The 13976-nt window shown below is 52.8% G+C and overlaps 1 protein-coding gene across 1 annotated transcript in view; it reads left to right on the top strand.

Annotated features, from left to right (window-relative positions):
- Positions 1-9503, top strand: part of IFFO2 (intermediate filament family orphan 2) — a gene marked incomplete at its 5' end in the record, with an annotated part of 43533 nt that extends 34030 nt beyond the window's left edge. The window contains 4 exons of the mRNA XM_006094064.3: positions 3453-3573; positions 3699-3791; positions 4700-4830; positions 6509-9503. Of these exons, the coding sequence (XP_006094126.1) occupies positions 3453-3573; positions 3699-3791; positions 4700-4830; positions 6509-6614 (451 nt within the window). The remainder of the gene's footprint in view (positions 1-3452; positions 3574-3698; positions 3792-4699; positions 4831-6508) is intronic.
- Positions 9504-13976: the final 4473 nt, after the last annotated feature.

Genomic DNA, 13976 nt, shown 5'->3' with positions numbered 1-13976 from the left:
AAGTTCCCCACTTTCAGAAAGGACCAGTGGCCGTGGTGTCGTATTTGTGTGGGAGTCTGGCCAAGCCTCAGACGCACCCCGACCGGTTTTCCTCGTGGTGGGATGGCTGAGCTGAGCCACACGCCGGCCACCACGCTGGCCAGCACCTCCGTCTGTAGGATGCTTTACAAACGTGACTTTCTCGACTCTAGATTGTCGGCCCAGGAAGTGGGGTTATCGCTCCCCTTTTGTAGACGAGGAAACTGAGGTGCAGGGAAGCGCCCTGGCCGAGAACACTCCGCTAACACATGGCCGAGCTGGGGTTCAGAGCCAGGCCCGCCTGCCTGTGTCCTCTCCCGCTGAGATGCTGCCTGGGTTAGGGGCAGACTGTGGGTTGGACATGGTCAGTGGTGGGAGGGAACCGGCTTGTACCGGCTCATGAAAGCTGATTGTTCACATCTGCCGGCTCCAGGTTCAGTGATGGCACAATAGTAGCTTAAAATTTGCCAGCGTGGAAAATTGGCAAATGCTACCAAGCAGGGCTGACTTCGCCCCCCCACCCCCACCCCCTAAGAGCTGTTTTCCCCGAAACTCACTGTGTAGGGTGATCTGGGGCAGGGATGCTTTGTGGCCTTGCCTGTCCAGGACCATGCTCTCAACCCGGCTCCAGCTCTACTCTAATCCATATAGCACCCTAAAGTGGGTGGGAAAGGAAGGGGAGGGAGAGGTGTCCCTTTGGGCATTGCATGACTTGCCTAAGGGCCTGGACTCACAGGGCAGGGCTGGGGCTGGTCTCTGGGATCACCTTTCCCTTGTCCCAGTGACCTGCTCCTGCCTGCTCTGTCTGGGGTCCCTTACAGTTGGGTTCTTGAGCCCCAAGAACTCAGCTTTTCCCCAGAACTCCACCCCTCCCCCTCCTCCTCCCACCCCTCTACATCAGTCTCAGTGCTGAGCAAGCTTCTGACCAGTGCCTCTCCCCTGAGGTCCTCGGTCTCCAACAGCAGGGCTAGATTTGCCATCTTTGCTCTGATGGCATCACAAAACCCCCAGAACCCCTCCCGAGAGGGTGCGCTCCTCCTAGCAGATGCCTCTGCCATCATAGTCGACTCAGAAGTCAGGGGCCCGGGACTCTCCTAATGCTTCCTGTAAAGATCACTCTGCCCAGCCCCTTCCTGTTTGAAGGGGGAAACTGAGGCTCAGAGAGGGATGTGGGAGATGGGATGGAGCCTGGCCCCCGATGGTCAGTCCAGTGCTTCATCCCCAACCAGCTGTCTTCATGCCTGGAAGAGCTGTCCCTCTGCCCTCTCCGGGCACCATCCCTGCCCTGGTCCCTTTGCAGCCGAGCCCGGCTACTTGGCAAGGAAGACAGTGGGAACGTGGGGTGCGTTTTTCCCCAAAATGGGGCTGCGTTTTGGGGATTGCTGTTGGAAGGTGACAAGGACACTCCCAGACGCTTGATTCCTCTTTGACACCCTCCCCCCCCCCAAATCTCATATTCTCATCTTTTGCTGACAAGAGGGGGTTGGGGGAGTAACCCTTGGTTTGGTCTAGGTTTTCTGAAGGTTGCTCTGGGCATTCCTGAGCCTAAGGCAGAATTGCATGCCCCCACCGACCCAGACTGGGTTCATTTGGTTGAATTAAAGGGCTTCTCTGAAGAAATCATTGCCCTCATTTTCATAAAGTCACCAGGGAAGCAGTAGGCTGCCTAGGAATGGGTGAGCTGAGAGGGACAGTCCCAGGAGCTGGTCCAGGGGCGCTTTGGGCCAGGCTCCTGTGTGCACAAAATTAGATTGATATGGTGGTGAAGTCCCTAAGTTTTAAAAAAAACAACCCTCCAATCACCCAAGGCCATGTTGACCCCACCCTAGGTGGAGCCCTAGCCCCCGCCCCTCCATCTCCGCTTGCTGAGATCCAAGCCAGAGACTGCCCCGGGCCAGTTCCACTGAAGTCTTTGAATAATGCACTCGTGTCTGGGCTGTTTTGTTTTGATCAAAATCTGTTGCTTGGGCTTCAGACCAAGGAGAAGGGGAGGAATTGGCTACTTTCTCTGGGTGGTGGCCAGCCCTCCTTCTTAGCCCCGCCTTCCAGGTCTGCAGGGAGGTGGGGGTCGCCTCTTCCCAGCCCTTTCTCTGGTCCATCTTCCGGTCTTTGATGGTTTCCTATTCCTCAGCTGGGGTTTCCTTCAGATCCCAGACCCTGGGAAGGAAATGAAGTCAGCAGTTGAGTATGTGATGCACTGATAGTGGACCCCAGGGGCTTGTCTGAAGCTAGTCCAGCCAGTGGCTCCTCCCCCTGCAGCCCGGTCCCCAGCTCTGCTCCCTGGACTCCAGAGCCCCCTATAGGCTCTGATTGGAACTGCATTTTGAAGATGAGCCTGGCTCCAGGGGCTGCTCTGGGCAGCTTTTTACCAGAAATTCTTCTTGAGCCCTGCCCAGTGGCCCCAGCCTGGACCATTTTTGGAAGGTTGGGCGAATCCAGGACGGAGTTGAGGGAGGGAGTGTAGCAGTGGGGAGAGCCCTGGGATGGGAGTCTGGAGACTTGGAACCCACTTCCTTCTTGGCTAATTCACCGGGTCCAGTGATTTAGCCCCTGTTGACATCAGCCTTCTCACCTGATGAGTGGGCATATTGGGCTGAGTGGTTCTTAAGGTCCCCTCCAGTTGGGGTAACCATGCATCTCCAGTAACCCCTCAGTCCCAGGCAATCCTGTATGGTCCGCCCCCCTCCTTCCAGCCCTAGTGAATAGGGGAGCCCTGAAGTCACCCAGGCGGTGAATTCAAATGTGACTTTCAGCACGTGTGGTTCTGGAAGTCTACCTGATCCCTCTGAGCCTCAGTTTCCTCACCTGTAAAGTGGGAATAATAATCAAGCTTGTCTCCTGGGATGGGTGCGAGGATAGAACAAATTGCATTTTACTAAGTGCTCAGAAGCCAGTCTGTGGCAGCACATTGTGAGCGAGTGGCGCTGTTTTTGTGGGAAGGAAAGCGCTATAGGAAACAGAAAGATCTGGCTTCAGCCTGTTTCCGCTACCGGCTGGCATGTGACTTTGGACAGGTCGGTTTTGCTTTCTGAGCTGCAATTTCCTCATCTGTAAAATGGGAGCAATAGCATCAACCATTCCGAGTTGCCGACGTTATATAAATCTCCTCATGCAGAGGAGAGGTTCAGGAAATGAGCTATTGAATGAAAAACGTACAAGATGGGACTTGGGCGGAAATTGCCTTTAGTCTCCATGGAGGATGAAGCCTGGCCTCTTAAAAACATACATTTTAAAGTGTATAAAGAGCATGTGAAAACATTCTGCATTTTAAAAGAGTTCAACTCCATGGGTAAGGCGCGCGTCCCCTTTGCCACCACCTCTGTCGCCTTAGGAACACACCCATCGGGGCAGCGCCCTGTCTCCCTCCCGTCCTGGCCCCTGGAGCCTGGCTCCCGCTCAGTCCCGCCCTCCTTGTCCCCCCCCCCCCCCACCAGGCGGGAGACCTTTGACTTTGACGACGACTGCGACAGCCTGACGTGGGAGGAGAACGAAGACACGCTGCTGCTCTGGGAGGACTTCACCAACTGCAACCCGAGTATCGACCTGCAGGGCGAGGTGAGTGGGGCCAGGCTTCCCAGGGGCACCTCCTTTCAATGATCCCTCCTCCCCATCCTTTCCCTGCAGCTCCCCACCTCACTCCACCCCCCAGCTAAACGCTCCCCTTTGATCTGTTTCCCCAGCAAGAGGAAAACTTGGGCAACTTGATCCATGAGACGGAATCCTTCTTCAAGACGAGAGACAAGGAGTACCAGGAAACGATAGGCCAGATCGAGGTGAGGGCTCGGCCTGTGCAGCCTCCGCGTCGAGACCCCTGGTGACTAAGTTGCTACCTAGACAGTCTGGGGTGGCCACAGGCTCTGGAATCAGGAGGCCTAACGGTTCCCTGCGTGGTGCTGGGAAAGCCATACCCCTCGTAGGGCCTCAGTTTCCTAACCTGTGAAATGGGAGTAGTGATCCCTGTCTGCCCCAGGGAGGTTTTATTTAAGCTATTCAACTGAGATGGTCGTCCCAAAATAATGAGAGCTGACATCTGAGTGACATCCAGTGACACTAGGCACCGAGTGAGCCCATGACAAGGACACCCTTCCTAGTCTCCGCACACCCTCGTATGGACCTGCAGGTACCCAGGTACCTATGCAGTAGGTACTGAGCATCCTGTGTTAGAGAGGAGGACGTGAGGCTAACAGAGACCAGTGACTTGGCCAAGACCCCCAGCCAGCACACAGCCTTGGAGCCCCGCCCTCTGTGCCCGAGAGCCTGCACGTGGCCATGTCTGCCAGTGAGGTCACTGCTGTTGTCATGCTGGAGAAAGAGGGGCCCCTGTCCTGGGGGGTGTCTCCTTTGGTGGAGGAGAAGAGTAGAAATGTGAAGACGTGAGGACTTTTCTAATCAAGGCCACACAAAGGAGCGCAGAGGTGCAGGGTGGAGTAGAGTTGGTAGAACCAGGTGGGCTCGTCGGGGAAGGCTGCCCTGTGGTTGCTAAGCAACCATTCCTCTTTCACCAGAATCCCTTCTCGAGGCCCTGGGAATGGGTATCCTGAGAACAGAGGCCGAGGCAGGGTCCTGCGGTGTCCAGGGGTGGTCTGGAGGCCGCCAGCACCCAGGCGGTGGGAGGGGATTGCTGAGGGTTTTGCTGTGAGGATGACTTGGCCTCACCTTACCCCACGCTGGTTCCCCTCAGCTGGAGCTGGCCACAGCTAAGAGCGACATGAACCGACACTTGCATGAATACATGGAGATGTGCAGCATGAAGCGTGGCCTGGATGTGCAGATGGAGACCTGCCGCCGGCTCATCAAAGGCTCCGCGGACAGGTACCTGGCCCTTCCTCCCTGGGGGTTCAGCAGTTGGGTTCTTGGGGGACGTGTATGAGGCTGCAACTTACAAGTCTGGCCTGTTTCATCTGCCCGGCGCACGTGTCCGGCCATCCATCCAGGAATATTAGTCACCTCCCTACTGCATGCTAGTTGACTTCCCTCATCCACGTAACTCCCTGTACCCACTTCCTCAACGGCTACTTGTCGGAGGCCTGCTCTGTGCAAGGCCGTGGGGAAACAGTGATGAGTGTAGCAGCCATGGCCCCTGCCCTAGGGAGCTTACACCCCCCTTCCTGCTGAACTGGGGAGTGGAGAAGGTGGGCAGGACACTCCTCTCCACATGGCTGATGGGACCCCCATTTGCCCATAGAAAGCAATTTCACATCTTTTCCCATATTCTACACCGGGGCCAGGTGGACCAGGGCCCTTTTATTTTCTGGGGTGGCTGACACCCCAAAACAAAGACAGAGCCCCTGCCTTTAAGGAACACGCAACCTCGCCCAACTGGCATGACTCAGTGGTTGAGCATCGACCTATGAACCAGGAGGTCATGGTTCCATTCCCGGTCAGGGCACATGCCCGGATTGCAGCTCGATCCCCAGTGTGGGACGTGCAGGAGGCAGCCGATCAGTGATTCTCTCTCATCATTGATGTTTCTAGCTCTCTCCCCGTCTCCCTTCCTCTCAGAAATCATTAAAAAATATATATTTTAAAAAATAAAGGAACACACCGCCTGTTGGGGAGATGGCCATGCTCCTCATAAAATGGATAATACAGGTAAAGTGCTTGGCACAAGGCGCAAATAGACGCTCCTTGTAATTGCTTCTCTTGTTATGGCGATATTCCCGCCGGCGGTGGTTCAGGCTGTAGAAGAGGGAGGGCTGCTCTGTGGGAAGCAGCGTGTGGGGCCCTCGGCTCAGCCAGTCCTACCGTTAGCTCACGGACCCCCCAGATCCACTGTCGTTATCTCCCCTGTGCGGGTGGAGGAGCGGAAGCTTAGGCAGGTCGAACAGTTTGCCCAAGCGCCCCCAGCTCATCAGTGACGGAGCCAAAATTTGAACCTACTGCTCTTAACCACTATCCAGTATGGCCTCCCTGTGAGGACGGAGTTAACTGGGGTTGACTGAGCGCGTGCTCTGTGCCCGTCCCTGTGTTAGGTGGCTCGAGGGCAAGAACCACGCTTGGTCCATGGTCTCTGCTCCCATGGGGCTTTTGGCGCCCAGAGCAATTAGAGGCTGGAACAGGAGGCCCCCAGAGGTCTTGAGAGCCATGCTCAGCGTGTGGGCTTAGGACAGTGATGGTGAACCCATGACATGCGAACTCATTTTTTTGGTTGATTTTTCTTTGTTAAATGGCATTTAAATATATAAAATAAATGTCAAAAATATAAGTCTTTGTTTTACTATGGTTGCAAATATCAAAAAATGTCTATATGTGACACGGCACCAGAGTTAAGTTAGGGTTTTTCAAAATGCTGACACGCCGAGCTCAAAAGGTTCGCCATCACTGGCTTAGGAGATTCTAAGAAAAGCAGAGCAAGGGCAGGGTCTCAGGCAAGGACCCCCTCTGAGGTCAGGTCTTGCAGAAGTGGTTGCTCAGCCCTTCCTGCTCCTTAAATCCCTCAGGGGTCCCCCAGGCTGCCCCCCGACTGACCCCCATCCTCTCGTCCTTCCAGGAATTCCCCATCCCCCAGCTCCGTGGCCAGCAGCGACTCAGGAAGTACAGACGAGATCCAGGACGAGTTTGAGCGGGAGGCGGACGTGGAGCCCATGGTCAGCTGATGGCTGAGGCCCCCGTGCCTGGTGGTCTTGGTGATGGGGCCTCTGCCCCTCCTCCCCACGAGGCCAGGAAGGCTCCTCGGAGTGGGGCTCCGGTCCTCACCACACGGACGTCCTCTGCCCTCCCTTCTCTGGAGGCCCCAAGGACCGCTGCTTCCTCCCTCCCTTCCACTCACCATCCACCCGTGCCCCTCTCCACCCACCCACCCACGGAATGGTGCTCTCAATTTCTACTCTCCACGTTACCAATGCAGACTTCTGTCCAGATGATGCCGTGTGAACCGTGCCTTTTCCCTTAAGCTGAGCCACTTTGAGCTCCAAAGAATTATTCGTAGCAGGTGTTTTTATACAAAAACTCTAAGGTGAGGGCGGGGCCCCGGTGTGGCAGATTGTGGTTTTCTACCCTCCCACCTGCTCCTCTGATTGGCTATGACCTACGCCCTCCCGTCCTCTGCTGGCCAGCACTGATGGAGTGAGGCTTGGGGCGGTCCACTGCCACCCAGGACGGAGCTGTTTGCCTCGGTGAACCTTCCACGCCTGGGTGCGGATCTCCCAAGGGTTTTTTTTCACTTACCAAAAGGGAAAGAAAAGATGGAAGGAGGGAGGGAAGACAAATTCTTAGTTTCTTTTCGGATCGAGTGGCACAGTGGAGGGACAAGGCACTGTGGGGGAAGATGGAGCCTCACTGTGTTTAAACTACTATGCAAAAAACAAAACCAACAAAAAAAGCAGCTTGCCTTATATACTGTGGAAGGGAGGCCTCTCCCAGACGCAGGGTTTTCCCGTGGAGCTGGGAGGGAGGCCGCCGCTAGGGCCATGTCTCTTGCAGCCTGTGAGGGGGTTCGGTCAAGGTCAGTAGAGGCCTGGGTCCTGCAAAGCCCTTGGCCACCTGACTGTTTGCTTTCTTGGGACCTCTGTGGGGTGGGGGTGGGGGTCTTTTATTGCCCTGATGACTTGATGTTTTCCCTCTGTTTCCAGCCGACTGTAAGGGGTTGGGGTCTGTAATTTCTCTGTGAGAAAGCCTGAAGGGAGCCAGGCCTGCCGTCACCCCTTCCCCAGTGGAGCCGGGCCAGGCCCGCCTGCTACCATCTTGGTTCTCCACTGTGCCCAGTCGCCCACTGTCGGGCCACTGGCAGGCATTGGGAAGGGAAGGGATGAGGAGGGAGGCAATGAGGGCTGCTGGCAGGTTGGAGGTGGCAGGAGGCGGCGCTCAGGCTAGAACCACCCTTGTTCGACATCTGCCAGCTTCTTTCCGTACTTAACTGACCCGTGGGGAGTAACTGAGCCAGTCTCTCCCATGGCCTGCGTTGAAGAGCACTGCGTGAGGCCACCCGCCAAGTCCCAGCTTGGAGCCAGCGGACCAGGCTTTGCTTTTTGTTTTTTTTTTAAGTTTTTTGTCCCCACTCCTGTGGGTATGTTTGGCGAGTTTTGTTTTTGTTGGCCCAGCAGCTCCCCCTGGAGGTCAAAGAGCACACTGAGCCCGAGGACCAGAGCTCCTTCCCTCCGGGGCTTATGACTCGCGGCACAAGAGGGGTTCTGGCTTCCAGTAGGTTGTACCCCCCAGTCTTTCCTCCCCGGGGTACCAACCACCTCGAAGGGCCTTCTTTCTCTTCTGTTTCCCCACCCTGTTTTGCAGTCTTAAAACCATTGTACATAATAGTCACATAATATATATATATATGGAGAGAGAGAGCAAGCGTGTTAGTGACAGTGTGTTCTTTTTATTTATCAGAACTTGGTGGCCTTTATGGTTTTTTCCTAATTTTCGTCTTTGTTGGGCGAATCGTTCTGTTCCCCGTGGCAGTGTGGCCACGTGCCCAGCGTCTCCCATTAGCGAACAGGCCCTTGGCAGGTACTAGGGGGGCGATGGCTTCGGAGGAGGGCGGCCCCTCCCCCTCCTCCTTGCCGACCCTTGTTCTAAAGGTTACAGGGTTCAAACATACCTGGTGATTATTGCCGTTATTGTTCTTTGTTGTTGTTTTAGTTTAGCTTTATTTTAACCAAAGGTTATCAGAGCCAGTTGGGCTTGGACCTCAGCTGCTAAAAAGATTTTCCGTTTCCAGGAGGGCGGGGAGATGGCCCTGCAGGCCTCCGCCATCCAGGGCTAAGGGAGATGGTGCATGGAGTGGGCAGACCGGCAGAGTGGAAGCCGGCCCAGGGTGGTTCCTCCAGGTGGTGGTGGTGGGGTGGGGGGTGGGGAGGGAGACAGGCCTATTGTTATAAATATGACAGTAAGGCAACAGTGTATTTTGGGGGTAACTAAGGTGATTGGTGTCCAGTGGTATTATTTTTTCTTTCCCCTTTGTAGACATTTGTCACTGGGGACTAGAGGACTCTGAATTTGTCCAAGGACTATAGAAATGGCAGGAGCCAGAGACAGACACTGGCTGAGAAGTGTTCTCCCTGCTGGGGAGCCAGGATTTGGGGCAGGTGGACGGGGAGGGACCGCAAGGATGTGGCCTACCTGCTTCCTGGGCAGGGTCCTGGGTCCTGGCCTGGCTGCCTCCCTCCCCACCAAGTTCTTCTCTGAGTTAGTTGCCAGTGGGCCCTGCTTGACCCCTGCCACGAGCCCACAGCTTGCCAAGAAAGACCCCAACACTCGCTGAGGCAGCACCGGGTCCAGAGGGGACACGCTGGTCCGTCCTTTGTAAAGCTGTAAATACTTAATTTTGGTTTCTACTTCTAAGCCCAGTGTCATATTGACATTGGTATTTTAGATGGTTCTCAGATGGGCTCTCCTGTGCTGCCCGCTCTCACCCTCCTATTTTGGGGGGTTTTATAAAAAGAGAGGATTGGGGAGGGGCAGGATGGGGAATTCCTTGGTTGTGGAACACACACACACACACACACACACACACACACACACACACTCGTCTGAGAGTCCAAACAGGGGAAAAAATTCTTGGCAAGTGAACACATTTTGTTTTCTTGTGGCAATATGTCCTGATGGACGGGTCTCTGAAGGGCCAGTCCATCGCGCACTTAGCTCTTGGGTGCAGCTCAGATGATTTAGGGAGAAGCAAACCTCTTTGATTTGGGATGAGGGAGAAGGTGAGGGGTAGGGGATAATATAAGGTATAACTTAAGCTAAATGTAACCTATTTATAAAGCAAGAGACTCCCATCTATTTTTATGAAAGCAAAGGTTTTGTAATCTAGGCTAGGCAGTTGTGGTGGCCCAGCATTTTTCTGTGGGCACGGTGCATGTTGCTGCTGGATTTCATATAATTGGTACCCCCACCCTGTCTCCCTGTCCTCACCGCCTACTCTCCACACCCATGAGCCGGCTTCGGCAGAGCATGGGCCCCACCTCACCCCAGTTCCGTTCTCTGATCCCACAGCTCCTGGGTCCTTGGAAGTCTTGGGGGGGAGGGCACTTGTGGGAGTGGGCGGGCAGTGGAGGATTCAGCATGGAGGCGGGTGGGCGGGGGATGAGAGGGAGCATGAGATAGGGGACACGCTCTGCTTCCAGGGCGGGCTCCGAGTAGTTACTTGAACTATGTGAAGATCCACTTCCAAGTCCGCTGAGTTTGGGAGAGTGTGGGTGGCAATGGGGCTGCCGGCTCCGGGACCACATGGCTTCCCTGGGGGTGGGGTGGGGGGTGGGGGCTGGGACCCTCCAGAGCTCTAGTGGGTTCCAGGTTGTTAGGCAGCTGGAGTGGGAGTGGAAAGGCCATGAAATGTCCACAGTCCTGGCTGTGCCCACGGCCTGGGCTGCTCCTCCAGGCCCTGGTTGAGGGATTAGGGCTGATTCTCTCAAAAGGGAATATTCCATGGGTGGAAGATTTACAGGCTCAGGGTGGGCCGTGTGTTAGTTTGGGGCAAATCCCTCAGCATTCCTGCTGCCAAGCCCTCAAAGGAATGAGGCCAAGGCACCCCTCACCCCCAAGACCCCTTCATGGACATTTTAGCATCTACGTGATTTTTAATCCCTTCAGGGAGACTTTCTATCCTGCAGTCCCATCCCACCCCACTGTTGCTGTTTGTCTGCCAGCTGGGTCGAGCATCAAGGGGAAGGGGGGTTTATACTCACTGAAAGACTACTGATCCTACCGGGAAACCAACCTGTTTACTGTACTGTTGTAAATATCATACCCTTTATATCCTGTATATTGGCTTCTTTTAAATAAAGTGAAATGTCTTAGAATTGATGGTGTACTTTTTTCTTTTTTTAACTGAGGATAAAATGGCAAGAGGACAGAGGGCCACATGAACACGAATGCAAACTCATTTGCCAATGAGTGGTGACATGGGGAAAGTTCACATCATCTGCATCTCACAATAACATCTCTACAAGTAGGGAAAGCAGGATTTATTACACACATTCTGCAAAAGGGGAAGTGAGAGCCAGAGAGATCACAGGCTGAGTAACTGGCACGCCTAGTTTGGAAATGAGGTCCTGTTAATCCCCAAATCCCCGTTTCGTAAACTTCCTCACAGTGCCCAGGAGAGGCCAGCTCCCAGACGCTGAACTTGACATTGTCCAACGTTCCAGTTTTTTCTTGTTAATGGCCAACTTCAGGAAAGCACTGCCCTGTAGGAGCGGCCCCTGTCCCCGACTAGGGTTTTCTTCGAGGATCAAGAGAAACAGTCCCATCAATCCCTGTAGAGAGTGCCTGGGAAGGCACATGGGCATTTCTTTAATTATTGTCAGCTGAAGCCAGTGGTGTTGGCAAAGCCACATCCTGGAAACATGCTTTGCCAGAGGCAGGAGTGTTGTCAGCTTGACCTTCAGCCCAGGTGCCAGGGGGTGGGTTTTGTTATTTAAATCCAGCCAAGCACCAGGAATGAATACGACTCAGGCCCACCCAAGAATGTACATAATCTCCTTTGTCTTGACTTTTAGTAAAACTTCCTGTTTTTTGCTGTATAAAATAAATTCGCTGTATTGGCTCTGGGTCCCTATCCCTGTCTCTCCATCAGAGGACAGTGGTCCCACCCGGTCCCAGCTTTTTCCTTCCATCTCTGTGTCTGTCTCTTTCATTTTCTCAGTCCCCAGCCACCCCTACTCAGAAACCGGGCCGCTCTCTAACAGAGCTGGACATGGAGAAGAGAGACATATTTACAAATCCCAATCCACTTTTTGCCGTATCCAAGACTTTCGCTTATTGTTGTTTCTTTTTTCCAACTCCCAGCTGTTTCTATTCCCCGAGTGTGACCTTCTGAAGGAAGAGTAGCATGGGATACTGAGGTCATTCTAAGATGGGCATTATTACCCCCACTTTTTAAAATTTATTTTTTTATTTTTATTGATTTCAGAGAGGAAAGAAGAGGGAGATAGAAACATCCATGATGAGAGAGAATCATTGATCGGCTGTCTCCTGCAAGTCCCCCACTGGGGATCAAGCCCACAACCTGGGCATGTGCCCTTGACCGGAATCGAACCTGGGACCCTTCAGTTTGCAGGCCAAAGCTCTATCCACTGAGCCAAACCGGCTAGGGCTATTACCCCCACTTTATAGACAAGGAAACTGAGGCCCAGGGAAGTTATGTATTTCGTCAATGTCATAGGGAGGAACCACAATAAGAATCGGAACGGACTCCTTAGCAGGTTGTGAACGTTAAGAAACATTCACATCTGTAAGGAATTTTTTGTGTGAGTTCATTTGAGCCAAACTGTCAATAATTGGTGGGAAGCAGAATCTCAATGGATGAGATAATGCTCCAAAGAATGGCAGTCTTGCACTTTGTTTTATACATTACAATCCAAAGAGGAGACATAAGTGGGTTACATGAAATCCATTGGTGATAGATTTGGGAGGTGGGAGAAAGCAAAGCCAGGGAGGTAGGGGAAGCTCTGGGATTGGATAAAAAGTGAAATGATAGACACATACTTCTTTTAGGTGGGAGCAGGAAAGTTAAGTCAACAATTACTCAATAACAACGAGGGGATTTGCGGTCTCCGCAGAGCAGTGCCTGTGCTTTGAGGGGTCCAGAAGAAGGAAAATTTGGATGTCCCAATGATATGTTAGCATAGATGCAAAAAGACACTAGGGTCAGTTAAGGTAAAGATTGACCTTTGTCAGGGAAAATACCGACCTAGGATATGACTACCCACCATACACTGCTTTTTAATGTGAAAAGTTTTCATTTCAGACCATCCTTTGTGCTTAATTTAGGTCTCTTGAGTTTGCAAGACTGCCACACAGGCCTTCCCTGAGCTAGTCAGGTTAGCATGTGGCCCCTTTTCATTCACAAGGTTCTCAGATCACACTGCTAGAGGAAATATAAACAGATAAATTAGAAGAGAGTGTTAAGAAAAGCTGTAACAGTTGTTAATGTAAAAAAAACATTGAAACCTGTAAAGAATTTTTGTGAGTTTATTTGAGCCAAACTGTCGACATATGCTGGAAAGCAGAACCTCAACGAATTGAGATAATGCTCCGGAGAATGGCGGGTTACGTCTGTATTTATACATTGCAGTCAAAGGAAAGGGACGTAGGTGGGTTACATGAAATCCATTGGTGATAGACTAGAGAGGTGGGAGAAAGCAAAGCAGGGAAACCCCTGGGATTGGATAAAAAGTAAAATGATGGACACATACTTAGGTGGGTGCAGGAACACTTAACAATGAAGGAATTTGTGGTATCTGTCCTGGCACCCAGCACATTAGGTTATGCCCCAAGGGGTCCAGAAAAAGGGAAGTTACAAGATACCCAGACATTTCAAGGATATGTTATCATAGATGCAGAAAGACAGAGAGGCTCAGTTAAGGTAAAGGTTGACCTTGTCATTGAAGATACTGGCCTAGGATGTAACTACCCACCATCACTGCTTTTAGTTAGTTTAATTTCAGACCATCCTTTGTGGTGACTTTAGGTCTCTGAGTTTGCAAGACGGCCATGCAGGGCTTCCCTGAGCTGGTCAGGTCAGCATGTGGCCCCTTTCGCCCACACAGCGCTTTAGGAATGCAATGGCTCCCTAAGATCCTGTCATCAGAAAGGCTCAGAATCTGCCCTGACCCAGTGGCTCAGGGATTGAGCGTTGACCTATGAACCAGGAAGTCAAGGTTGGATCCCAGTCAGGGCACAAGCCCAGATTGTGTGCTTGATCCCTAGTGTGGGGCACGCAGGAGGCAGCCAGTCCATGAGTCTCTCATCACTGATCTATCTTTCTCTCCCTCTCCCTTTCTCTCTGAAATCAATAAAATATCTATAATAATAAAAGCGTAATATGCTAATTAGACCAGACGTACTTTTGGATGACCTTCTGGACAAGCCAGCCCGCCTCGGTAGGCAGAGGACCCTCAGCCGCCATAGCAGGCGGGGCCAAGGCAGTCGCCCTGTCCGCAGGGGCTGAGCCACTTGCACGAATTTCGTGCATCGGGCCTTTAGTATTTAAGAAGAAAAAAAAAGAAAGGAAGGAA

Source organism: Myotis lucifugus, unplaced genomic scaffold (assembly GCF_000147115.1).
Source record: "Myotis lucifugus unplaced genomic scaffold, Myoluc2.0 scaffold_128, whole genome shotgun sequence".
NCBI lineage: Eukaryota > Metazoa > Chordata > Mammalia > Chiroptera > Vespertilionidae > Myotis > Myotis lucifugus.
This window is presented reverse-complemented; position numbering and strand designations above follow the sequence as displayed.